This window comes from Bos indicus x Bos taurus, chromosome 1, assembly GCF_003369695.1.
Source record: "Bos indicus x Bos taurus breed Angus x Brahman F1 hybrid chromosome 1, Bos_hybrid_MaternalHap_v2.0, whole genome shotgun sequence".
Taxonomy (NCBI): domain Eukaryota; kingdom Metazoa; phylum Chordata; class Mammalia; order Artiodactyla; family Bovidae; genus Bos; species Bos indicus x Bos taurus.
Window position 1 is genome coordinate 107,624,127 of NC_040076.1, and position 27,013 is coordinate 107,651,139.

General features: G+C 38.4%; 1 protein-coding gene across 2 annotated transcripts in view; it reads right to left on the bottom strand.

Moving 5' to 3' along the window:
- Positions 1-27,013, bottom strand: part of LOC113892965 (schwannomin-interacting protein 1) — an 883,273-nt gene that overhangs the window by 641,816 nt on the left and 214,444 nt on the right. Inside the window, exon 1 of one of the 2 annotated variants that reach the window (XM_027542518.1) lies at positions 21,859-22,101. The exons of the other annotated variant lie outside the window; for it this stretch is intronic. Within the exon in view, the coding sequence (XP_027398319.1) occupies positions 21,859-21,924 (66 nt within the window). The 5' untranslated portion in view covers positions 21,925-22,101. Of the gene's footprint in view, positions 1-21,858; positions 22,102-27,013 lie in introns of those variants that run through there. 2 annotated transcript variants of the gene reach the window in all.

Sequence of the window (27,013 nt, forward strand, 5' to 3'; positions counted from 1 at the left end):
TGGTTTGATGGATGTCTCTTCAGATTCTACTCTTTTGCCTTCATTTTTTGTTATATTCAGTTTCATCTGTATCCTTTCCATAATTTGATAGGACAAAGTCTAGGTCTGTTGTAAATCCCATCACTCAAAGCAACACCTGTAAAGGCTCCCAATTCCCATTCATGTGGGTGAAAGGAAAATAAAAACAGTCTTAGCTGAAGTTCAGACTATCAGAGGTAAAGGAGATTTGAATGACTGAAACATTAGGGGTGTGCCTTCCTGTGCAAATTAATTTGAAGGTTTTGAGAAAGCAAAGTACACGTATACAAATGCAAGCAGCCAAATAATCTTGCTTGTGAAATCAATGAAGAATTCACTAAACCATGCATTTTAAAATTAAATAATGATTTAATGCCCTCTTTGTATGAAGCCTTGAAAAGTTTTATTAATTATAAATCTCTTTCAATTCACACCATGAGAAGGTAGATCCTAGAATTTTCAACAAAGAGTAGATGGTAAGGACACTCATGCCCTGAATGTAGGAAAAAAAAAGAAAAACACAACAGGGGTGGGGGTAGGGGAGAAAAGAAAAGAATTTTAGATCTCCTCCTTACAACAATCCCATCAAGTCAATAAAAAGCATCACGTACAGTGGTTTGCATTCCAAAGACTCTGCAAACCAACGTTTCTGATACCTAGTATCTGGAAACAGTGCAAAGTAATAACCATAATAACAACTGTGTCTGCAAACGATTTTTATTTTTCATTTAATTTTTTCCTCAAAGAAATCCTATGACAAGGAAGGTCAGGAACTATTATCTCTGTTTTGCTAAACAAAAGAAATAAATAAAGCTCAGAGAAGTTAACTGACTCAACCAGTGAAACCAAGTTGTGCGTGAATCCTAAATATTGAAATTTCCTGGCCCATATTCTTCTCCTTTCTAAAATCTCAACAGAAACTGACATAGAAGGAACCAGCACCATACAAGCTGGGTCTCCCACCAGCTTCACCCTCCATCCCCAAAACCCACAACTCACAGACATGGATGAGCATCTTCCTGCTCCTACCATTTTCTGGAAGGCATTTCAAGGACATGGAGGGTGGTTGAACCCCATATTATGCACAAATTTAAACACTCATGATATTAAAAAAGGTATTTTTTAAACACTTTATACAGTAGGCTACTAAGCAGAAGGTATATACTTGTTTAAGTGGGTAAATATTTAAGATAAATTAAGTTTAAAAAAAAAAAGCAAATTATAGGAAGACATATGTGGTGCTTTAGAGGGTATGTAAATGGTTTCTCGGAGAAGGCAATGGCACCCCACTCCAGTACTCTTGCCTGGAAAATCCCATGAACGGAGGAGCCTGGTAGGCTGCAGTCCATTGGGTCACTAGGAGTTGGACACGACCGAGTGACTTCATTTTCACTTTTCACTTTCACTCATTGGAGAAGGAAATGGCAACCCACTCCAGTGTTCTTGCCTGGAGAATCCCAGGGACGGGGGAGCCTGGTGGGCTGCCATCTCTGGGGTCGCACAGAGTCGGACACGACTGAAGCGACTTAGCAGCAGCAGCAAATGGTTTCTCTGGTGGCTTAGATGGTAAAGAATCTGCCTGTAATTCAGGACACCAGGGTTTGATCCCTGGGTCGGGAAGATCCCCTGGAAAAGGAAACAGCTACCCATTCCAGTATTCTTGCCTGGGAAATCCCACGGACAGAGGAGCCTGGCGGGCTACAGTCCACAGGATTGCAAAGAGTTGAACTAAACACTTTAGGGCATACTTAAGACTGCTTACTTATTACAGAAACACACACATACATATAAATGCAGCACACTGCAAACTAAAGCTAACAGAAGTTACTTCTGAGGACTTGGGAAGAGTACTGCATTTGGGGGTGTAATCAGAAGGGCTAAGCAATGGTGTTAAACACCTGAGGTTTGGACCTCCTTGTGTGGTTTTGAATCCAGTTCAAATAACTGCTATATGGCCACAGGCAAGTCACTCAGCTTGCTGTGCCTTTGTTTCCTCATTTTTAAAATGAAGGTGATTATAGGACTGATACACAGACTACCCCACTGGCTTAGTGGTGAAGAATCTGCCTGCCAACGCAGGAGACAAGGGTTTGATCCCTGCGTCTGGAAGATCCCTTGGAGAAGGAAATGGCAACCCACTCTAATATTCTTGCCAGGAGAATTCCATGAACAGAGGAACCTGGCAGGGTAATGTCCATGAGGTCACAGAGTTGAACATGACTTAGCAACTAAACAGCAACAAAATACATGCCGAATGAAATAACATGTAAATCACTTAGTGTCTGTACCTTAAAGAAAAAGCTTTCAATACACGCTAGGTATTAACTGCTGAAGTTTTTATAAGCAGAATGCATTACTTGTATATGGAAGCTGGGAGTCTGAGATCAAGGTGTCATCAGGGTTGGTTGCTTCTGAGAGAGATGAGAGATAATCTGCTTCATGCCTCTCCTAGTTCCTTGTGCTTTGCAGGCCACCCGTGGTGTTCCTTCGGCTAGTAGATGTATCACCCTGATCTCTGACTTCATCTTCTCATGGAGTTCTCTGTGTGTTGGGGGTGTGTGTGTGTGTGTGTGTGTATCTTTGAATCCGAATTTCCTCTTTATCTAAGGATGTCATACTGAATTAGTGGCCACTCTAACGAACTCATCTTAACGTAGTCATCTGCAAAGACTATTTCCAAAGAATATGACACTCACAGGTACGGGGGCGGGGGTTAGACCTAACATGTTTTGAAGAAGATACAATGTAACCTATAATAATGGGAGAAGACCAAATTAGAGGTTACTGCAGTAGTCTAGGTTTTCCTTAGAGTAGTGGTCAAGTAGATTTTTTTAAATGAAAATATTTGGTGATTGGGTACAATGCAGAGAGGCAGAGACCTCTGGGTTTCCTACTAAAGCATCTGGTAGATGCTGGCAGCATTTACTGAGATGCAGTGAGGGCTGGAGTAGATGAACTGGGGTAGATACAAAAACGTCTTCAAAATTAACTTTAACAAAATGCCCATATAGCTTAATTCCAATAATACGTGACATGGGCCAAACAGGTTTATTTTAAAAGACTGAAGTTTATTTTTTTTAGATTTTATTTCCTATGCTTTTAGTCTCCTTAATGATTTCTGACATTCGCCTTTCAATATTCTGGGTCCTTCCTTTATAAACACATGTATGTTGTTCTCCATGGAGGCTTCTGTACTCTTAGCTTTGAGTGTCAAGTGTTCGAGTGGCTTCAGGTGCAGAACCCCATAGGAACAAAACTGGGACTCTGTAAGAAGTGGGAAGGTGCCTATTTCTTTTATTATTCTGTCTGTATATAACCTAAAGGGACCCTAATAAATGCTCCCAGCATAAGCTATTATAGTAAAGTTATGCAATGAATAGAAATAGTGGCAATTAAAAAATATTTTTGAATCTCTAAATTGTGTGCTGAATTACATGCAGAGATATCATTAACACACTGGAGACACTGGGGAGCCCATGGGTGACACATATGATTTGCTGCAAGAAATTCTGCAACAAGTGTTAACAGCTTTAGGTCTACATGGGTGACTTGTAATAAAAGATGCCTGTGGCAAAAACAAGAGAAGAGGAGCTGTGGGAAGCAGTTTGGAAAGAAGTAGGGTGAGCAGAGGCAAGAACTTTCTGGGCTTGTAGGAACATACATTGGGAAAAGAAATTTCCCAGTCATTGAGCAACTGTCAGTGACACTAATATTGAATCAGCTAAGTAAGCTGTAGGACCATCTCTTCTGTGTCTGTTCATCCAGTCAAGACATATGGACTGGGAGTTGGCCATGTGTTGGAGATATAGCAGGGAACAACCAGAAATAAGCTCCTGCCCTCATGCAGCTTACACTATGGGGAGCAGGAGGCAGGCATTAAACAAGGAAACAAATGTATCATAGTGTTCCAGATTAGAAGGAATGCTCTGAGGAAAGCGCTGTACAGGATAGAGTTTAACTTCCTGCTCTCAGATTCTGGGGGTGTGCCTGCCAATTTACAAAGAGAGGTCGAAAAGGCCACTGTTTAAGAAGTGAGTGTGAGTGTAGTGTGATGGGGGAGTCAGGCCTTTGGCTTCTTACAGCCCCAAGTTCAGATTCTGGTTCCAGCCCTTTCTGACTGTGAGGAGCTGAACAGGTGACTTAACCTCCCTTAAAAATGTGTGTCTTAGAGCACCAAGCTTGGTCCTCAACTTCCTCCACCCTGCCTCCGGAAAGACATTATTTATTACTGGAAACTGAGGTTTGGAACAATTAAGTATAACTGTGCAAACTGTTAGAAAAAGCAAACATGGATAATGCCTGAAGTTTCTATGCCCTCTTCACATTTAAACCTCATAGTGTTTTTCCCCTGTCATGGACATACACAGGAACAATTTATATATTAAGAAAGATTACATACCAGTGAATTCAATTCAAAAACTTTTATGTGATATCTTCATGTATAAATAACTTGAGAGAAATACAAAGGTCAAAAGGAACTGCATCTGTCTCTAGAAAGAAAAACATAAGCATGTAAGTCATCCCTCATTATCCAAGGGAGACCGGTGGGAGAAACCCCTAATGTTACTGAAATCCATGGATATTCCAGTTCCTTATATAAAATGACATAGTACTTGCAAATAATCGATGTGTGTCCTCTAGTGCATTTTAAATCATCTCAAGATTATATACCTAATACAATGTAGGTGCTATATAAATAGTTGCCTGTGCCTTTTGGAACTCTCTAGAATTTTTTTTCCTAATATTTTTGATCAGCAGTTGATTGAATCCATAGATGCAGAACCCACAGATACAGAGGGCTGACTGTATAGTTATAGCACAGGGAAGCAGCAACTTCGCACCAGATAGTACAAAGCAAATGCCACAAGGGCAGGGAAGGGGATCAAAGTGCTATTTCTTAGAGTCTGAGAGGTGGAAGTTAAAGTGGTCCCTGCTTGGTGAGAGGAAGGGTTCTCCAGGGGATTCGCCAGCAGGGATGGGGGAGGATCCCTGATGGAGACAGAAGGAGCCAAAGGAAAAACAGAAAGGGGCAGAAGAGTACAGAAAGGGGCAGGAGAGTACAGGGTGCTTAAAATGTTATTTTGAAATGGGCAGATCTTCTTATTTTGAAATCAGGAAATGAAATTGAAAGAGACAAATTGGGGGCAACTGTAACTTCCTTACTGGACACTTCTTTAACGTGGGGTATGACTTCAACCTTGAATTATTAGGGTAATAGAAACATGCTGAGGATACATGCCATTTCCAGCTCCAAAACCTGAATTCAGATGACCTGGCAAAAGGACACTCCGAAAAGATAAGATAAGGAGGTGAAAACCACCACACTCACCACCCCCCTCCCCCACCCCCCGCACCTGTCACCAGGAATGGTTTGGTTCTGGTCTCTTCTAAGATGCTTAGTAAGAGCATTAGTAATTCTTATGCCCCAGCAGGACATAGGATGAAATACCTACGGAGACTGGGCAATTCAAGTTGCCAAATAGAGATTTGTTTCCACCCTAGATTTTCAATTATAATTTAAGACCCTCAAATCTACTTCAGGATTCTCTGGTTTTCGTTCCCCTCTGAAAAGTCCAATCTTGATTCTAAATGAAGACTTCCAAATGTTTTGCAGCAGAAAAATAACTGTAAATACATTTTGGCAAGATTTGAATAATTTTTCAACTTTCTGCAGCATATGCAGATAATAATTGAATAAAATTATAAATTATATAATGCCACTTGAAAGTTTTGTTGAAAGAAATATATCATCTCAAGTCTCAGGCCAAAAGTAGGCTGTAAATAAATACCTATATATTCTCAAGTTACAATTTCCAAGTTGTTTCACCATACAAAGGGGGATATTTTAAAAGCATATCATTAGCAGTTCCAGTTTATGAGAGCTCATTGAAAAACCCAAATCGAATTGGTGATATCAGTATTTGTTATGTACTGTTGATACCGAGATGGAACTACACAGACATTCTGCTACTAGTAAGATAAAAGTAATCCACATTTATTGTATACTTGTGGGCTTTGGAAGCACACTATTTGCCCTAGTACATGAAGCTATCAGAGGAGCACCTTGTAAGATCCTAATGAGCAACTAATCCAACCTCCTTATCCTATAAAAGTGGAAACTAAGTCCTAGAGGGATTAAACAGTTGTCCACAATGTTGAGCACCAGATGACCCACTCAAGATGGATGATCACACAGCACCCCCTAAAGACATGGCATTTGCAGGGTACTGTCTGCCATTAGAGTGAACCCGAGGGCATCTTGCCCTGCAGATTCTGACCTTGATTTCTAAGCATGTATCTAACTCCAATCTTTGTGCTCTTTTGCTCTTGTAAGTCCCCAGTATTACTTTAATTTTCCTGTGAAGAAAATAATTATCTGAAAAAAGTTTCTATTTTCCTCTCACCTCCCTTCCTCCCAGACACACACACACGCACGCACGCACACACACACAAGAGAGAGAGAGAGAGAGAGAGAGAATATTACTTTCCATCTAATAACTATTGAGTCAAATTGTCCGAATGACATCCTGAGAATAATAGGCTTTCAAGAAAGCTCAGCAGCTAATTTAATATCCAGGACAACAGAGTAAAGGAGGTCTGGAGGGAGAGAGACACATGCTTCCTATTTGAGATCCCTTTTGCATTAACCACCTGCTCTTTGCCTCATTTATAATTCTTCCAGACAGACTGCTACTTGCCATTGTCAACAATGACCTATCAGAATTGCAGTATAGTTTCAGAACACAGATGAGAATAAGTAAAGGCCAGAGCAAGAAACAGAACAGTGTCTTCAGTACCACTTTTCCATCGCTAAAGGCCTTCTTGCCTCCATACAAACATCAGCATCCATCAAGCTGAAGGAATGGAGCATATCTGGTTCCCGGATAAGGTAACAAAGGCTTCAGGATGTTCATGCATGGTCTCACAGCCTTTTTTCAGAATAGGTGTTTTCCCTTCTGAGTTGGTACCAATCTGCACATGGGGAGCTTGGCTGGGAAATGGATCTGGAATCATTCTTTCTATTAAAGAGGCCAGTGCAAATGGTCAAACAAGGAAGGAACTTCAAAGGTAATACTAGAATTTGTTGTAGCTTGTCTAGAAATGCAGCCACTTAACACAGGCTACCTCTACAAAATACCAAAACAACCAACCAAATAGGAAAAAAAAAAATCTAATTATTAGCTATCATGTGATGCTTATGAAAGATTGCATAAGAGCTATTATTTTTAATTCATACAAATGGATATTGATTATGAACATCATCCTATGGTGCTGAGATTAACATCAGATGAGATAGTTATTGAGAAGATGCTCCTTTATTGGCAGAAAGGATAAAAGGGGGAAGCCATAGATGGGATGACAAAGTCTGTACAGCACAATAAAGGTTGGTGTTCGTAGATTAGAGACCCTATCATATCCCATGATTCCCTAAAACTAACCTAAATGGAACTATGAGGCCAATATCCAGAAATCCATATATATTGTATAATATACCAATAAGCAAATACATTGAAAAAAACAAAACAGAAAATAGATACAATGTTGCAGAGTTAACCAGGAACATATTAAAAGATAGTCTGGGCTTCCCTGGTGGCTCAGATAGTAAAGAATCTGCCAGCAATGAATGAGACCCAGGTTCAATCCTTGGTTGGGAAGATCCCTTGGAGAAGGGAATGGCTACCTACTCCAGTATTCTTGTCTGGAGAATACCATGAACAAAGGAGACTGGCAGGCTACAGTTCATGAGGTTGCAAAGAGTCGGGCATGACTGAGCAACTAACACTTTTTCACACTTCAGTTATTTAACTAGTTTAAATATTAATTATATTAATATATGTCCCATGTGTTGCTGAAAGCAATTTGACAAACACTAGCCCATCAGTCCTCATAATACTTCAACTAAGTACGTACTATATCCAATGCTGAATTCATCTCTAAGGTTTTAGCAAATTAATTCCCCCCTCCCTTGATAGTTGTTTGATGCCCCTTTAAAAGTGTGTGTGCATTCTCAGTCACTCAGCCATGTCTGTTTCTTTTCAACCCCATGGACTGCAGTCTGCCAGGCTCCTCTGTCCATGGACTGTCCCCAGCAAGAATCTGGAATGGGTTGCCATTTCCTATTTCCAGGGGAAATAGGGGCTATTTCCAGCCCAGGGATCGAACTCACATCTTTTGTAACTCCTGCATTGGCAGGCATATTCTTTACCACTGAGCCACCTGGGAAACCTTGTGGTCCTAATGACTTTATATTAAATGACTGGCAAACACAAAAGAGACATATTACTCACAATAAGGAATAAGTATTTGTCTCGGGGGCTTCCCTGGCAGTCCAGTGGTTAACATGCTACGTTGCCAATGCAGGGGGCGAGGGTTCGATCTTTTGTCAGGGAACTAAGATCCCACATGCCATATGGTGCAGACAGAAAGATCTTTTTTTTTTTTTGATCAGCACAATAAAGGCAAGTAAAAAAATTTTTTTAAGTATTTGTCTCAGTTGATCAGCCAACTAACCAAGACTCTGTTTAATTTGTGGTGGTGGTTTAGTCACTGAGTCGTGACTGATTCTTGCAATACCATGGACTGTAGCCCATCAGACTCCTCTGTCCATGGGATTTCCCAGGCAAGAATACTGGAGTGGGTTGCCATTTCCTTCTCTTGGGGATCTTTCTGACCCAGGGATCGAACTGCAGTCTCCTGAATAGCAGGTAGATTCTTTACCGACTAAGCTACCAGGTTATAAATTCACTGTTCATACCTATATCTATGAAAAATATGAAAATATAAAGAATATAGCAATAAACCCCCATTATTCATCCTCAGATTTAACAAATATCAAATATCAACATTTTCTTATACTTCGTGTTTCTATCTGCACACTCCTCTCTCACTTTACCTTCCTTTTCTCCTTTGCCATTTCCTTCTCCCTCTCTCTCTCCCTCCTTCTCTCAGTTATTTTATGGAGAATCCCAAATATCAGTTCATTTCACCCCTAAAACTACAATATGCATCTCTAAAATAACATGGATGTTTTTCTCAAATAATTTTGGTCTATTATGTCATCATTGCACTTGAAAAAAGAAAAAATACTTTTCTTGTCTCTAATCATCGAATACCTATACATACTCAAATTTTCCTGATTCTCAGTTGGTATGTTTGAGTCAGGATTCAAACAAAGCCCACATACTGCACTTGTTTGATTTCATTTAATCTAGGGTAGTGTACATGAGTGCATGCTAAGTCACTTCAGTTCTATCTCTTTGAGACCCCATGGACTGTAGCACGCCAGGCTCCTCTGTCCATGGGATTCTCCAGGCAAGAATACTACTGGAATGGGTTGCCATGCCCTCCTCCAGGGGGTCTTCCCGACCCAGGGATTGAACTGGCATCTCTTATGTCTCTTGCATTGGCAGGCAGGTTCTTTACCACTAAGGCCACCTGGGAAGCCCAATCTAGAGTAGATCTCTCTTTATTTTTCTTTTTTCATCCCATTGATTTATGAAAGAACTTGAGTCAGTTGTCTGACAGAATATCACACATTCACAACTTTTCTGTTAGCTTTCTTCTGAGATCATTTAACTTATTTCTTCATCTGCCATCTTTCTTGTAAATGGAAATTAGCCACAAAGACTTGATTAGACTCAGATTTTACTATTTTCCCAGGGATATACCATAGGTAAAGTGAAGTGAAGTAAAAGTCGCTCAGTTGTGTCCGACTATTTTGCGACCCCATGGACTATAGAGTCCATGGAATTCTCCAGGCCAGAATAATGGAGCGGGTAGCCTTTCCCTTTTCCAGGGGATCTTCCCAACCCAGGGATCAAATCCAGGTCTTCAGCATTGCAGGTGGATTCTTTACTAGCTGAGCCACAAGGGAAGCCCATACCATAGGTGGTGCTGTGTAATTTGGGTGAATTAGGTCAAGAGGACTTGATCTTACTGCTGCTGAGATTGATCAATCAGTGGGATCAGGTGAGGACTGCCTGAAGCCTCGTTGGTATGATTACCCATCAACCTTTCATCTTGTGGCTTCATGAATTCATGAGCATTACCTAACTCTGTGGCTTTATTTGGGTTGCAAAACAGTGATTTCCTAATTATATCATTCTTTCCCTATTCATTGCTTGGAATTTTGTAAAGAAGAAATTTCCCTTTTTAGGTAGGTGCATCTGGTTGTCCAAAAATAAAGTTCATACTGGAAAAACAATATACAATTAATTCTTTCATATGATTCATAGTCTTCTACTTTTAGAGTGGAGTTGTTGCTCTAGTTATTGAAGTGGTGTCCAATAATGTCTCCTTCTATCTCTATAGTTTTATGACAACCCCTTGGTTTTAATGTATTTATTGTTTCCAATAATTGCATTCAATATCTCTTTCATGCCCAAATTGTCTCATGTTTGGCTCAGTATCCTTTGATAACTCTTCTGGTCTTTGGAATCTCCCCTGTGAATTCTACATATTTTTACCCCAAACCTGGAACCAGTCATTCCTCTAGTAATCCTGGTTCCCTTCAGAATGGTATAGTATTCTTTTTTACTGAGGTATAGTTTTTTAAATTAATTTTTATTGGAGTATAGTTGATTTACAGTGTTGTGTTAGTTTCTGCTTTAAAGCAAAGTGAGTCAGTCACACATACATATATATCAGAGTAAAACGGTTTTTGGAGATGACAATTTGAATAGCATGATGCTCATTTCTGTTGGGTTATTATTTCTTTTATGCCTCCTCACTGGACAGAACTAAGAAATACATAATTATAAAGAAAGATAAAACTTTAAGTTTATATTGCCATTACCAATTACATTTAATAATGTAGGATTTTGCTTAGTATATTTGACTTTTATACTGAATTTCTTTTCTGATATCTGAAAATCTTTATTCCTTAAAACACTAAAATAATCACTAACTTGCATTCTGTAAATAACTATAACACTAAAAACAAGCAAAAAATATTTTGATATTATAATACCAATATCACTAATGAGTGAAGTGTAAGATTTCTTTGCAGCTCTATATCTCCTCAGATAATATTCCCTTAAAGATTGTAAAAATACCCATGTTCTGAAATCACTTGAAATAATTCTTTCTCTGTGGTTATGGCACATACAATTAGATTCATTTGTTTTCATTAATTTTCAAATTTTAGACATTGCTTTATTTTCTTTTTTAATTTTATTCTCTGAATATATTTACATATTTCCAGGTTCAAAACCTTAAAACAAGATAAGTCAAAGAGGTTTCATTTTCACTACCCTCGGTCCACCATGTTCCCTGAATCCACATACAGGTGATCATTTTCATTAGTCATGTTAGTTTGCCAAGCTTATCCTTTCATCTCTTCTTGGCAAAGAAAAATATTCTGTACAGATATTTATTTATTACCACCCCTCCCCCCGCTGTTCTTACATAAAAGGTAGTGTACTACATATGCCTCTCTGCTTCTTTCTTTTGTTTTCCCAATATATATACCAGAGATGCTTCACACTAATGAGTTAAATCTTCTGCATTCTTTTTTTATACAAGTGCCTGCTGTGTTATCCACCTTTTTCAGCTGTCTTCAGTGGGCAGATTATTCCAAATTACTTAGTCCCCATTGCCAGAGCCAACTTTCTTCTTCTTGGATCTGCAGGTAAAACATTAGTTTGATAAGTACAGCTCCATGCCCACAGGTACCAGTTATTCCCGTGTGGTTTCACTGGATGACGGCAGAATCTTTTCTCACCCTACTGCCCGGCCCTCTGGTACTTTACTCCAGAGAAGTATAAAAAAGAGCACAGTGAATGCTACCAAGACTCTCTCTTATCCTCTATTTGAAGAAACGTTTCCAAACTGAAATGTGCCGCCACCATTTACTAAAAAGAAGAGACATTAGTTTGCCAACAAAGGTCCGTATAGTCAAAACTACAGTCTTTCCAGTAGACATGTATGGATGTGAGGGTTGGACCATAGAGAAGGCTGAGTGCCAAAGAATTGATGCTTTTGAACTGTGGTATTGGGGAAGACTCTTGAGAGTCCCTTGGACAGCAAGGAGATCCAACCAGTCAATCTTAAAGGGAATCAATCCTGATTATTCATTGGAAGGACTTACACTGAAGCTGAAACTCCAATACTTTGGCTACCTGAGATGAAGAGGCAGCTCATCAGAAAAGACCCTGATGCTGGGAAATATTGAAGGCAAGAAGAGAAAGGGAAGACCAGCAACAAGATGGTTGGATGGCATCACCGACTCGATGGACATGAGTTTGAGCAAGCTCTGGGAGATGGTGAAGGACAGCAAAGCCTGGCTTGCTGCAGTCCACAGGGTCACAAATAGTTGGGCATGACTGAGTGAACAGCACAAGTATCATTTCCTTCTTCCCTTGATGTTTTTGAGAGTTGCAGCATCTAATGAATTCTCTCATTCAATCATTCAATAGAAATGTTTACTGAGCATCAACTATTTGGAAGGCTCTGGACATACATAAAAATAAAATTAGGCATGGTTTCTGCCCCCAAATGGTATTAATGGAGGATTCATGAAAAAGATATTCTGTTTGAAATAAATTCAACCACATACTGCTTATCAAATGATCATTTAAAATGACTCAGAAATGTGGAGAATAAATTTAGTAACTTACTTATCAGGGAAACATAAAAATAAGGTAGGAATAAAGAATATGAATATCTAATTAATTAATACAGTAACTCTTTGTATGATGTTGTGAAACTGCTGCACTCAATACGCCAGCAAATCTGGAAAACTCAGCAGTGGCCACAGGACTGGAAAAGGTCAGTTTTCATTCCAATCCCAAAGGAAGGCAATTCCAAAAGATGTTCAAACCAACTCACAATTGCACTCATCACACACGCTAGCAAAAAATGATCAAAATTCTATAAACCAAGCTTCAACAGTACATGAACCTTGAACTTCCAGATGTTCAAGCTGGATTTAGAAACGGCAGGGGAACCAGAGATCAAATTGCCAATATCCGTTGGACCATTGCAAAAGCAAGAGAGTACCAGAAAAATATATACTTCTGCTTTATTGACTATGTCAAAGCCTTTGACTGTGTGGATCACAACAAACTGGAAAATTCGGAAAGAGATGGGAATACCAGACCACCTTACCTGCCTTCTGAGAAATCTGTATGCAGGTTAAGAAGCAACAGTTAAAACTGGGCATGGAACAACAGACTAGTTCCAAATCGGGAAAGGAGTATGTCAAGGCTGTAATTGTCACCCTGCTTATTTAACTTATATGCAGAGTACATTATGTGAAATGCAGGGCTGGATGAAGCGCAAGCTAGAATCAAGATTTCTGGGAGAAATAGCAACAACCTCAGATACACAGATGACAGAAAGCAAAGAAGAACTAAAGAGCCTCTTGATGAAAGTAAAAGAGGAGAGTGAAAAAGTTGGCTTAAAGCTCAACATTCAGAAAACTAAGATCATGGCATCTGCTATATTTATATTTAATGATTTTTATATATAAAACATTTCAGTATCTCTTTTTTACTGATGTATTTTCCCATTTTTTAAATGGTTTCATCTTTAACATATGTCTTAAGTTCATTTGAAATTTTGGTATGTAGTAGGAAGAGAAGCAATAGTCTTGTCTTATGCCAAGTAGTTAACCTACTACCTGAGCACCATTCACTGACCAGTTCCTTGTTTGTCACTGATCTGTGACATGATCTTTATCACGTGTTAAAAATCTATCTGTTTGAATCTCTTTCTGTACTATTTTCCTGGTTACATTTATCAGTTCTAGGACCTGGTTCAGACTGTCTTAAATATTATGTTTTGGCCACCTGATGCAAAGAACCGACTCACTAGAAAAGACCCTGATGCTGGGAAAGATTGAAGGCAGGAGGAGAAGGGGACAACAGAGGATGAGATGGTTGGATGGCATCACTGACTCAATGCACATGAGTTTGAGCAAGCTCCGGGAGTTGGTGATGGACAAGGAAGCCTGGCGTGCTGCAGTCCATGGGGTTACAAGGAGTCGGACATGACTAAGTGACTGAACTGATATTCAGGAGTGGGACTGCAGGTTAGACAGCAGTTCACCAAAATATTAATAATGGTCAGTTCAGTTTAGTCACTCAGTCATGTCTGACTCCTTGCGACCCCATGAACTGTAGCGTGCCAGGCTTCCCTGTCCATCACCAACTACTGGAGCTTGCTCAGACTCATATGCATCAAGTCAGTGATGCCATCCAATCATCTAATCCTGTTAATAATGGCAGCTACTTTCTATTGGGTTAAGGGTGAGGAATATTTTTAAACTTCTGTGTATATTTTCTAAAATGAGCATAAATACATATTAAGAAGCAAATAGGCATTGCTATAAAATGAACAGAGAGTTTTATAATGTAATTTGGAATACTGTCATTTGAAATATGTTGATTGAAAAAAAAAGTCACCTGCCATTATTGGTAGGTTTCATTTATGTAGAAGCTTCATTTTCCAACAGTGTTAGATGAACTGGTGGTCACTGTATTTTGTTTTGAAATGCAAGTAGCTTCCTTCTTTCACTGACAAAATTTGGGTAAGTCATTCTTTACGAAGAGGCAAGACCTATTTTCTAGGAGTAAGCATGTTCAAAGCTGTACTTTTTAGCGCTTGACACTGAACAGTTTCTGTGAACAACTATTACTCTAATGTATGGATGGTATATTATCACTTTTAAAATACACATAAATATGTATTTAAGGCACATATGTGGAAGCCTAAGTATTTGAAAATGATTCTGGTCCAAACAAAGGAAATCATTTATAACTTTTCCATGTAATTACCATCACAAGACTTAAACTTCAATCACATGAACAAAAGCTTCCCTGGATTCCAACACATTTTCCTGCCTTCTCTTCCTTCCAAAAATCATTAAAATGAAGTTCCAAAAGTATGTACTTCTCCTCTCTACTTCTAATTAGCCCACTCTTCAGTTTAGTTGGCAAATGTGACATTTGCATAACCAATAGCTCTCTTTCAAAGAGAACTGTGATGTGGGTAAATTTGAAAGGTCTAAAAAAGGTTCTGTGACCTTCAGTAGGGTCCATCTGACCACTCAAACAGAAGCTGCCCAGCCACAAACCACCCACGTGTCAGACAGGGAGCTTCCTACACACAGCCTACGTGGATCACTCCTCTCTCATCCGTTTCCTGCTGAAACCAGTCAGAGGTGCTGTTCCAAGTGTGAAATGTGGGTACAAGCAGCAATTCACAGAGTGTGCACTGCTTTTTTTTGTGTCTGTTGGTGGCACATCGGAAAATGGGTCTGGCACAGCTCATCCCTCACAAATGCTGAATGCCATCCCTGGGGACAGGAATATCATAAGCCCAGAAAAACACAGCTTTTAGCTGCTTGGTACTGAAAATTTCAGGCAAAATTCCAAAATCCCTCAAAGCTAATGTCGAATTGACAAAGTGCCAAAAACCCTCTCTGGCATTAAATTTCCACTCTTTATTTTCTCCCTTCAGGTGAACAGCTTGTGAAAATAATAATGTGATAATGCCACCCTGTGTTCCAAATATCTCGAAGCACCATCTTGTTAAGCACCATCAGCGTCCCTTTGAGACTAATGGGAATTGAACCGACTTACTCATTTTACAGATCAGAAAACCCCACCGGAGATGGGTCAAATCGGGGCAATGGTCACGAGACTTATCACATAGGACCCAGGTCTGAATTTACTTCTCAAAACAAAGCCAAGTGTTGTAGGAAAGGACCTGAAAAGCCAGCATTTAAAAGGGCCAAAGCAGGTTTCACACAGGATGCTAGGTGGGATGGGGTAATAAGCTGGCAAAAGTGATCAAAGCACTCCAGGGGGATAACAAGGCATAGTCTACGCATAGCAATAAGGCACAGTGTAGGCATGTGGCCAGTTGGAATCAGTGAGCTTGGCATGGGCCATGAGAAGATCAAATGTGGCATCAGGGGCATCTTACAACAGCAGGCAGAGTAGACTTCTTTTCTTTTTTTCAGTTCTTCTGAGCCCCCATCCCATATTTATAAATTCCACTGTTATAGGAATTACAGCAAGGAACAGGACTTTACCCTTCACTACAAAAGTAACTCCCTTTTCCTGCAGCCTAGCAATCTGGATTCAAACATAGGATCTAAACCAGTCCATGGGATGGCCCTGATAAGGACTCTGCATCTGGAGGGAGTATGTCAGAAGAGGGCACATTTTAGAGCTCCTTATGACCACTGCAGCACTCCAACCATGCTGTCACCATGCTTTCCCTCAGATGTGCCTTTGCCTGGAGTTCTGGCTGAACAATTTCCCTTAGTGCCTCTTTGTTTCCTGAGCCTGAGTCTCCAGTCTTCCTGCTAATTCAGGCAGAGAGTCAATATCTTTCTAATGAATTCGAATTCATTAGAATTCGAATTTTTAGCTGAAATTAACTAGGCTCAGATTCTGTAGTTTGCAACCTGGAAGACTGAAATAGGCAATGACTAATGCTAAAGAAAGGGCTTCCACAGTGGCTTAGATGGTAAAGAATCTGTCTGCAATGTGGGAGACCTGGGTTTGATTCCTGGATTAGGAAGATCCCTTGGAGAAGGAAACGGCAACCCACTCCAGTATTCTTGCCTGGAAAATTCCGTGGATGGAGGAGCTCATGGGGTCGCCAAGAGTCAGACACAACTGAAGTGACTTAGCATGCACATGCTTATTACAATGTAGCATAAATATACAATGAATAGTACAAACTCAGTTAATCAAAGACAGAGCCAAATTCGGGGCAGCACCAGCAGCAAGGCTGACTCAGTGTTGAGCCCCTGAGTCAATAGTCACAGCTTTGAAATTTCTCTCAATTAGAAAAAATACACATAACAACTGGGATAAAATCTCTAAGGGTCAATTACGCGGCTACAGCTACACAGGTCGAAAGGATGCAAACAACAAAGTTCATTAGAGATTTGACAATAGTGAATAGAATTGTGGAATTTATTAGAGGCCAATAAATCCTAAATTTTTGTTTCTTTTTCTTGCATTGAAGTATTTTCATGCTAGAGATAATGAAAAGATAAACTATAACTTAGGTTCAGCTTTTACCCCTTTAAACCAGTTTTCTTCTCAAATAGATCCAAGTAATGGAACCTACTCTCTCTCTCCTGGGTCTTTTTTCCCACCCTTGTATTTTTAATCCATTTCTCAATCTCCCCATTTTCTTACTCCTTCTCAAGAGAGTGGTTTCTTGGTGGCTCAGTGAGACATGGGTGATCAGTTTTTAGAATCAAACAGTAGCTTAAATGTGTACCTAATGTCTGTTGAGCAAAGAAATTATTCTTGTTTTCTCTTTTTAATGAGAAAACTGCACTGTCTCCTCTCCATGTTCAAGTTGAAAGAGACCTTAGAGATCATCTAGTCCAGTCACTACACACCCAAACCCACACGCCTTTCCACAATATAGAGTCCCCTTCCATAGCATTCATTCTATGCAGCCCATCCATTCTGTGCATGTATATTTCTGGTGACAAGCTTACTGTTTTAAGGGAAAGTCGATGTCATTGAATGACAGTTTCAAAGTTTTAAAAAGTTGTTCTTATTTTAAGTAAAGAAAAAAAAATTCTCAATGAAACTTTCACTAATTGCTCAGCACTGGGGTTCCTTGGTGATCACATATCTGAAAACAAATTGCTTAGGAGTCAGAAAAATCTGGTTTCTCTTAACAGTTCCACTTTTGCAGCTGACCTGCTAGCTGACCTTAGGAAAACTGTCTCTCCTCACCTGCATGACATGTCCTCAATTATGAAATAAGAGATGAGAAAAATATTGTATTTAAGATCATTGATTAAAATAATGCATATAACAGAAAGCTATGACACACCACTAGACATATGTCCAGGCTAGCTCTGGTTCATCAGTTAACATGATTTTGGTAAGGCTATATAACCAGCTAAAAAGTTACCAATTTGTATTATTCCATCCACAATGATTACCTTCTCCACAGAGATATCAGAAAAAATCCTCATAGTTAATACTGAAGTCCAGATACAATGCCTACATTTATATTCGTCATAGTCCCCCCAAAAGTTAAATAAGGTCAGTTTGTATGACTTGCTGTAAGGTATTGAAACTTGATGTTCTTTTTCTAACTATTCTCAAATCACTAGTCTGAGTCTATCTTAGACTCTTATCTTAAAATATAAAGATATTTAGTAAGTCGTGCATGGTCAAAGGACGTGCTCTCTGTGCCAGCACCATGATCTGCCCAGTACAGTTCTATCAGTTCTGCTGCACCCAAATGAAACTCCGGGAGCAGAGATGTTTCCTGTGGTGCACAGGGGTCAGACGTCAAGCACCAGAAGTGTATGCTGGAGAAGCGTGTTACTGAGATAACGGCAGAGTGCTGCGTTCGAAATGGGTTTTCCATCAAGACAGGTCTTATTAATGGAGTCAGGTGCTGTGTAATGTACTGTGTCAAGTGCAGAAGTACAGATTAGATGGTGTCAAAGACACGAGTGAAATCTAAAAATAATGTATATATATATGACTCACTGACTCACTTTGCTGTACAACTGAAATTAACACAAAACTGTAAATCAATTATACTCCAGTAAAAAATTTTAAGAAGATACACATATGATGAGAATTAGGAGCATGGGAGAAGCTAGAGAAGATGGAAATGGCCTGAATCCATCCCAGGGACTGGATGCCTGGATATGTTTTACATGCTGTGGCTTGAGTTTACTTATGCAGCTTCGTATGGAGGGGATGGGATTTGAAAGACGAGTTACAGTGAGAAAAGCACGGTACAGACTTCTGTCTCTTTGGAGGATATTTCTGGTATTTTAGCTTCCCTTGGAATCTCTCTAAGCTCTGTTTAGTTTCCTGAAACAGTTCAGATTACTCCACAGTTTCTAGTAGTATTTAATATAAATCTCAAATCAGTTAGGTCATATCTACTTAGGTCCAACGTGTCCTGTAAAGTAGGAATGGCCCTTGTGAGTTACAAAAGAAAGAAAGAAGGTATGTTAACAATAAAACATGGTAACTGAGGACAAAAATCACGTGGTGGTAATCTCTATGCAGAAGCACCGACCCAGGGCACCTGATGTAATCTGAGCCCTGCCCTTACTCATTACAACAAGCCTAGAATCCATTTGGAACCAGTCAGGGTCCTGCTTTATTGAAATAATCCCTAAGAATACCCATTTTCCTCTAAAAAGCTACCCTTGGGAACTTAATATAGCACATTCCACTTGCAGGCTCTCCTTTCCTGAAACTGCTTCTGTTGGAACTGTAGCTGGGAGAGTTGCTTCTGGTTGGAAGCTGTGATGGAGACATGCAACAGCAATGCATCTGTGAGTACCTGGGATGGAAGAAGTATTTTGCAGAACCAACTTCTCTCTCTTATTGTCAAAAAAGGTTGAGATCAATAGAAAGAACTACCCTTGTCAGTCAGCTCCCCTTATGTTCAGATGCCCTGCAAAGCATCCTAACTAAGGTGATTTTCATTATGTAAGTGAAAGTGTTAGGTATTCAGTCGCAACCGACTGTGACTCCATGGACTGTAGCCCTCCTGGCTCCTCTGTCCATGGGAATCTCCAGGCAAGTCTATTGAAGTGGGTTGCCATTCCCTTCTCCAGGGGATCTTCCTGACCCAGGGATTGAACCCAGGTCTCCTGCATTGCAGGCATGTTCTAATACCATCTGAGCCACCAAGGAAACCTTCATTAAGTAAATATGCCCTAAAGTCCTTTGTAGCCAAAGGTTACAAAGCCTTTGCAAGGGTGGGTGAACCATAAAAAAAGAGATTCATGAGCATATTTTTACATTGGCAAGAAAAACAAAATGTCACTCAACTAAATTTAAGATTGTTCACACACATCTGCTACCACCAGAATGTTATAAAAAATCAAAAAAGAAAAAGAGAAAAAGAAATGAGAATAGTTCACAGTCTAAATAGCTCTGGACATTTTTCTATTGTTCAAATGACTTATGCTATTTCAACAATGATTGAAAGGCTATCAAAGCAGAAGCCAAAACATGTTTGTGGTCTGTCATGTAGCAACAATTTCTGGTTAAATAAATATACAGACAACCATATCTCAACTAGAAAATGTATATGTTAGATAGCTGTTGTTATAAATACATCACTAAAATGTGTGCAAAAATGCAAGAAATATAAAATGTTACATGTCAGACAATATCGTAAGTAAATCACATCCCTGAGAGATAGAGACAGAGAAAAGACTGCTAGAAAATATGTTTCTGAATCAGGTACATTTCCTCCCATTTCAGAGAATAAAGAAGGTACATCTTACAATATGAGCCTCAAATCTTCTAAACTGGAATATTACAGTCTAATTAACCAGAGCAATTTGTCCAAAGTCTACCACTGCAAGAAATGGATACAGTTTATCATAAAGCCACAATGAAAGTTTTAAAATCACAAAAGTGTGCTCAACAGTGTGTAAAAGGCTCTACTTATTCATCTCAAAAATCAAAGCATAATTATAAAATACAGGGAAATAAAACTCAAAGAACTAGAATCATAAATCTATCTTTAATTATTTCAAAAATGAAGTTCTTTTAAACATTGACATCAATTAAAGAAATCATCAGTGGATCTATTAAGCAAAGCTGACAAAAATATATAACAAGAGCTCCTTAATATAAAACTAAGTCATGAGTCTCCAAAATTTTGCACCAAACACACTGTCAAAATGTTTAAGTGCCATTTATCCAAAAATCAAATGCCAAATTACTGGAGTTAAGAGTAACAGTAAATTTACTTGGAAGTTATAATAGAGAAATTAGTTAGAGAATAGAGAAATTAGATACTTGAATTAGCTGTTTAGTTAAGTAAGTTACATTTATAATGGTTTTTACATATGAGGAGAACTACTGAGGGAAATAAATTCCATATTACAATAATATAAATGGTAGCTTTATTAGACTTTAAAATAAATGCTTCAGCATATTGTTCCAAACCTCACTTAATTATCCTGAGAAAAGATAATTATTTGTTAAATTGCCTTTTTATGACACTCTGTTCCCTTAGACAAATTTAAATAGTTAATCAAAATATCTATGGAGATGATTCTTCATAGCAATTCAAAGTATCATTTCTTCATTGGCTGTGTGATATAACAGCATCACAGAACTACACCTTTGACAGTTTTAATGAGGTTGTTATAAGATATTTTGAATAAACTATTTTTTAAATTTCTGGTTTGAACAGTTAAATTGGACTACTTTGAAACAAATTAAATACTTCAGAGATGCTAAAAGTACCTCTCCAGTGGTCCATATCTAATCATTTTATAAAAGGATCTGCCCTTTCCACTTACTGTTGGCTTTTACTGTATGTATTTTATACCAGTAAGTTTAAGTCATCAGATATACTCTATGAATGCCAACATTAGAATACCCAGACACTTTCTCTTTTGGTAAGTAAAATAAAATCTGCAATTTAAAAGTTTAAAACTGTCCTTTCAAACAAGTGTGAATCAGAAACAACTTTCCAAAGACAGCCTCGTATTTACAGAAGGCAACAAACTGTACATTTAGGGCTATTTAAGTAAGTATATAAAAATGCTATCCAAAGCAATTGTTTTGTACAACTGCAATTAATTTGTGATAAATTAAAACAAAAACTCAGATTATCAAAATCTAGTCATAGTTGACAGTTATCAACTGCTGCAATAAGAAAGCAATTCTTCAAATTAACATACTAACACTTTCTAATATTGTATTTTTAAATGGTTAACCCTGAATTTGAAATGTGATGAACACCATCACTTTTTATAGCTTAGACTGACTTGGTTAGAGTTTGGAGTTTCCTCTTTCTACCTGTAAAAATATGGTAAACCAAAAATAGATGATAGACATTTAGAAAACTTACACTGTCAGATTGCTTGCCCTGGTCACAGTCCCACGTCGTCCTTGTTCGCTGGCCAGACCTCTCCATGGTGCTGAAGAGCTACTCTTGCCCATTTGAGAGGAAAGAGTTGTTTAGTCAAACTGGCTTTGCAAGAAATCCATAAAGGACTGTCTTCGTTAGCAAGTGAAGTTATCTGAAGAATTTCTGTACCACATACTACAAACGAGATGCTTTGCTCTTCAGTTATCAACCACGATACTCAGGCAGCTCAAAGAAGATTTTGGAGCACAAATCCTCAAGTATTGACAAGAAAGAGGGAAAGCTCTTTGGGAGATGAAGTTTGCTGATTTTTGTCAATGTTCTTCAAATTTGGGGAAAAAAGAGAGAGAGAGAGACTACAAGGCTATTTAGAGAACAGAGGATTCCAGAAAAGTTCTTGATCTTAATGCAGAAAACAAGCTCCCATTAGTCCAAAGAAGCAAATTCGCTTCATCCTATCATTGCCTCTATTTTTTGATAAAAATATAATAAAATGAAATAAAGCTTAGAATTCCACGAGGCACTGCACACACTGTGTAAACAGGTATGCCTCTCTCTAGCCCCAGCCTCTGTCTGCTGAAGATTATGACAGCAGAAATCAGGCTCGTATGGCTTTCACAGATTATCTCTTTCTGAGGCTGAAACGTATAAAGAGCCACATGACACCCAATGATGTCATCTCTAAAGCAGGTCACAGTTGCTGCTGTATGTACATGAAGTCCTTCTAGTGAAGTATTTGACATGGTGATTTTCTTGAAAATCTACTTGCATTAAACAGTGTGGTCTTCTATCAATATACTTAACCCTATCAATACCATAAAGAGAAAATCAATTTATTCCCCACATGTGAAGCAGAATTTCTGTTTAAATTAAGATCAGCTTCTGCTGCTCCTTTAGGTTGTAATTAACCCATGGTGAAGATAGCAAAGAAGGGATTTCCCCTCACAGAGATATGAAGGGAATGAGAGGACTTGCAGAGATATAGAATCTACTTCTAAAACATCTCTCAGAATTTTTAGCAAGTTTTTTAAAATTATGTTGTAACATCAATCCATGAAAATTGCAAAATAAAAATTAAGGCAACTGTCCTCAATTCCAGACATTTTACTTGATGGAATTTAAAATTTTCCATAGACAAAAATTTTACTAACACTATCTCACAAAGGATTTGAATATGTTTTCAAATGTTGGTAGGAAACTTTTTTATTCACTATTTCTAGAAGTTTTTCAGCTTTGAATAAAGTAACAAGACTTTAGCTATACTATAAATTTTACATGTAACTGGTAATAAATTGTATACACAGATTTATTTTAAAGAAAGTGTAATAATGACAAATATCTATTTCTATTCTGTGTAGTGTAATATATTTTCTCTTTCTCAACTATGTAGTCACACATCATAATTTAGGGTTTTCAGTTATAGTTGACATTCTTGTCAACTAATAATTAAATCATCAAATATCTTTTCATGCCAACTAAGAGCTCTCAAGAGCTGGGAGAAGGCAATGGCACCCCCACTCCAGTACTGTTGCCTGGAAAATCCCATGGATGGAGGAGCCTGGTAGGCTACAGTCCATGGAGTTGCTAAGAGTCGGACATGACTGAGCGACTTCACTTTCACTTTTCACTTTCATGCCTTGGAGAAGGAAATGGCAACCCACTCCAGTGTTGTTGTCTAGAGAATCCCAGGGACAGAGGAGCCTGGTGGGCTGCCGTCTATGGGGTCGCACAGAGTCGGACATGACTGATGCAACTTAGCAGCAGCAGCTAGAGCTCTCAAAGTCAAAGTGAAGAATAAATTGAAACTAATCTAATCAGTGCTTATTGAATGTATCCTCTTTTAATATAGACCAAAATGGATCAAACAACAGAAGCCTTCCTTGTTGAGCACTGTATTTATATTCTTGAGAAAGAAAAGAACCATAAATCTTAGAAAGAGAAAATAGAATTTTCAACACAATGAGTGCCCCTGGGAAAATTCTATTAAAACAATAGTGGGTGTTTTGTTATAGGAACTATGAAAATTTGCCTAAGCACCTCCTCAAGGTACATCATTACAATACAAAAATATCGAGATGAAAATTAGAAAAAATATTGATCACCTGGATGATCATGTAAGTTTCTTAAATAAAATAGATTTTTTTTTGCAATTTCTATAACTCAGTGTTTTCTATACTTCAATGATAATGAAAGTTACCTAGAATATTAAAATAAAAAATACAGAATTCCCAGATATTCTGATTCAAAATATCTACTGTGGTTATAGAGTCTGTATTTTTTAAAGCTCTCAAAAATAATTCTTATTCAGAAAACTGCAATAATTAATAAATTACAAAGTATACAATTATCTAAGTGCAAGGGAAGTACAAAAATATTTATGATATTAATATTTGTCATAATAAAAGGCCAATTATTGCTGCATGAAGCATCCAATGTTGGAGGTTCCCTTCTTCCCATCTCCTCAGGTTTCTATGAGAAAGAAATTTCCTAAATACTACCAGTCTTTGACTTCTACCCTTTGATCCATTTCAGGAAGGTGGAAGGAGTTACTCTAATTGGAGGATTAGGCAAAGGTCCTGGCAACCAGCATCATTCTCCCTCTGCTTTTTAATGGGATCCACCTCTCTGCACAAGATCTGTGGGTGAGGTTGACAGTATTTAGTGCTTCCTGGGATTGGTAAGTTTCCCTAAAGCCACAGTTTAGTAGCAGAAGGCACTATGTCGGCAAGTCCTAAGTACACTCTCAAATCCAGCTTTGACAGGAAATAAAGCTCAGATTTCTACATCCCTCTGCCTGAATCGCTTGTCCTTCAAAATATGTTTCCAAATTAAAGGCAGAAAAGGAGCTATTTATTAACTCCCTAAAACCCCATCTCCTAATGCTGCTATGTTGTTGACTAGGCTTGGTCTTTGTAGCCAGTTAATGTAATAAGTTTTATATGTGAACCAATTGAGTAAATTTTGCATCATATAGCTCTGTGATAGAGACCTATTTAAAAAAAAAAGGAGATGTCATGTGTAAAAGTTTAATTGGAAGTTTTCAAAATGCACTGTTCAATTTATACTATTATTGAGCCACTTAGAAACTCCAGTTCTTAGGATTTGATTCAATAAGTACTAACTCTAGTAGTGTTCCATGGATCAGCAATCCAATAAGATGTTACTTTTAAAGAGTTTCCTGGTCAAAGAAGTTTGGGAAACATGGAGACATGACTGCTTTCTTTAAATTCAAAATGTGTATTAGCTTATTAGTAAGGCCCCAATAAGTCCTGAAGTAAATAAATTGACTTATTTCACCGTTCACCCAATTAGCATCTATCAATATCCTATGAGACTAGTACTGCAGGTTTTACATTTTGGGAAATTCTGCTCTGGAAGATGTTTTAGCAGTCAGATTTTTGTACCTAAACCATCTATACAATTAATCACTGAAATGTTATTGAGGATCTCTTTTAAGTTGTCAGTACCTCTGTTAAAAGAATTGCCAACCCCTACTGGGGAATTATGTAAATTATGCAAGGGCAGAAGTTGTGTGTATTTAGGAGGTCATTTTTACCTCCAGTGCTAGCAAAGGCCCAGCACACAGTAGGCACTCAAATATTTGTTGAATGAGTGAACAAACGCTATAGACTTAACCCAAGGATGTGAATAACTCCTCTTCCCCTCAAGATGTCTTATTTAGAGAAACTACATCCTAAAGAGTGACTTCCCTGGTGGCTCAGACAGTAAAGCGTCTGCCTACAATGCTGGAGACCTGGGTTCAATCCCTGGGTCAGGAAGATCTCCTGGAGAAGGAATTTCCAGTATTCTTGCCTGGAAAATCCCATGGATGGAGGAGCCTGGTAGGCTATAGTCCACGGACTCGCAAAGAGTCAGACATGACTGAGCAATTTCACTTTCACTTTCAAAGAGTCTTAGGCCAATGAGCTATCCAGGAAAAAGAAAAAAGAATACATTAACAGACCTCACTCCAGTTCCACCACATCCAATTTCTCCTTGAATTCTAAAGCATCGCTCGATGTTCATCCAAAGAGTAAAATGCTGATTTATGATGGTGAAACAGGTTTTGTAACAGAAGGTGCATCTGGTTCTAAACTAGGGATTCAACATTTTATCTCACCTAAGCTGTAGAATTAAGGGGAGGACAAATGCTGAGACTGGACTTGAGGTAAACTTCAAAAAGAACAAATTCTTTTTCAACTCTCTTTGTGTAAAATGAGGTACTTAATGCCTAGATTTTTGCATCTGTACTCCAAGGTCAATAACTTTTAGACTGCTTAGAAGGATTTATGATTTTACTATGGATGAATGAGTCAGTTACCAAATAAGGAATTGTCAATTTTGCATATCATTGTGAACTCAGGAAATGTTCAATGTTAGCAGTTCTTAAAATAATTTTTTAATCCTCAAACTGAAACAACATGCTCACCTTTAAACCTAACAAGAAAAATGTCCACAAATCATTAAGTCAAAAGGATGATTTGGGAAAAGGAATCAGTATTACCAACCAATATTCAAATACATAAAGAAGAGAGTGTTTGTGGTATACAGATACTGTTTTTTGCTGGAGAGGATGTGGAGAAAAGGGAACCTTCCTACACTGTTGGTGGGAATGTAAATGTGTGCAGCCTCTAAGGAAAACAGTAAGGAGGTTCCTCAAAAAACTAAAAGTAGAGTTGCCACATGATCATGAAATCCCATTTCTGGGCATATATAGGAGAAAGCCATAATTCAAAAAGATACCTGTACACCAATGTTCACAGCAGCACTATTTACAATAACCAAATACGGAAACCACCTAAATGTCTGTTGACAGATGAATGGAAGGAACATGTGGTACATATATACAATGGAATATTACTCAGCCATAGAAAAGAACGAAATAATGCCATTTGCAACAATATGGATGAACCTGGAGATTATCATACTAAGTAAATCAGAAAGAGAAAGACCGATGCCGTATGGTATCACTTATACGTGAAATCTAAAATATGCCATAAATGAACTTAGGTATGAAATATAAACAGCTGCACTAACATAGAGACTTGTGGCTGCCAAGGGAGGAAGAGGGGAGAAGTCAAGGATTGGGGGTTTGGAGTTAGCAGATGCAAGCTATTATATGTAGAATGGAAAAACA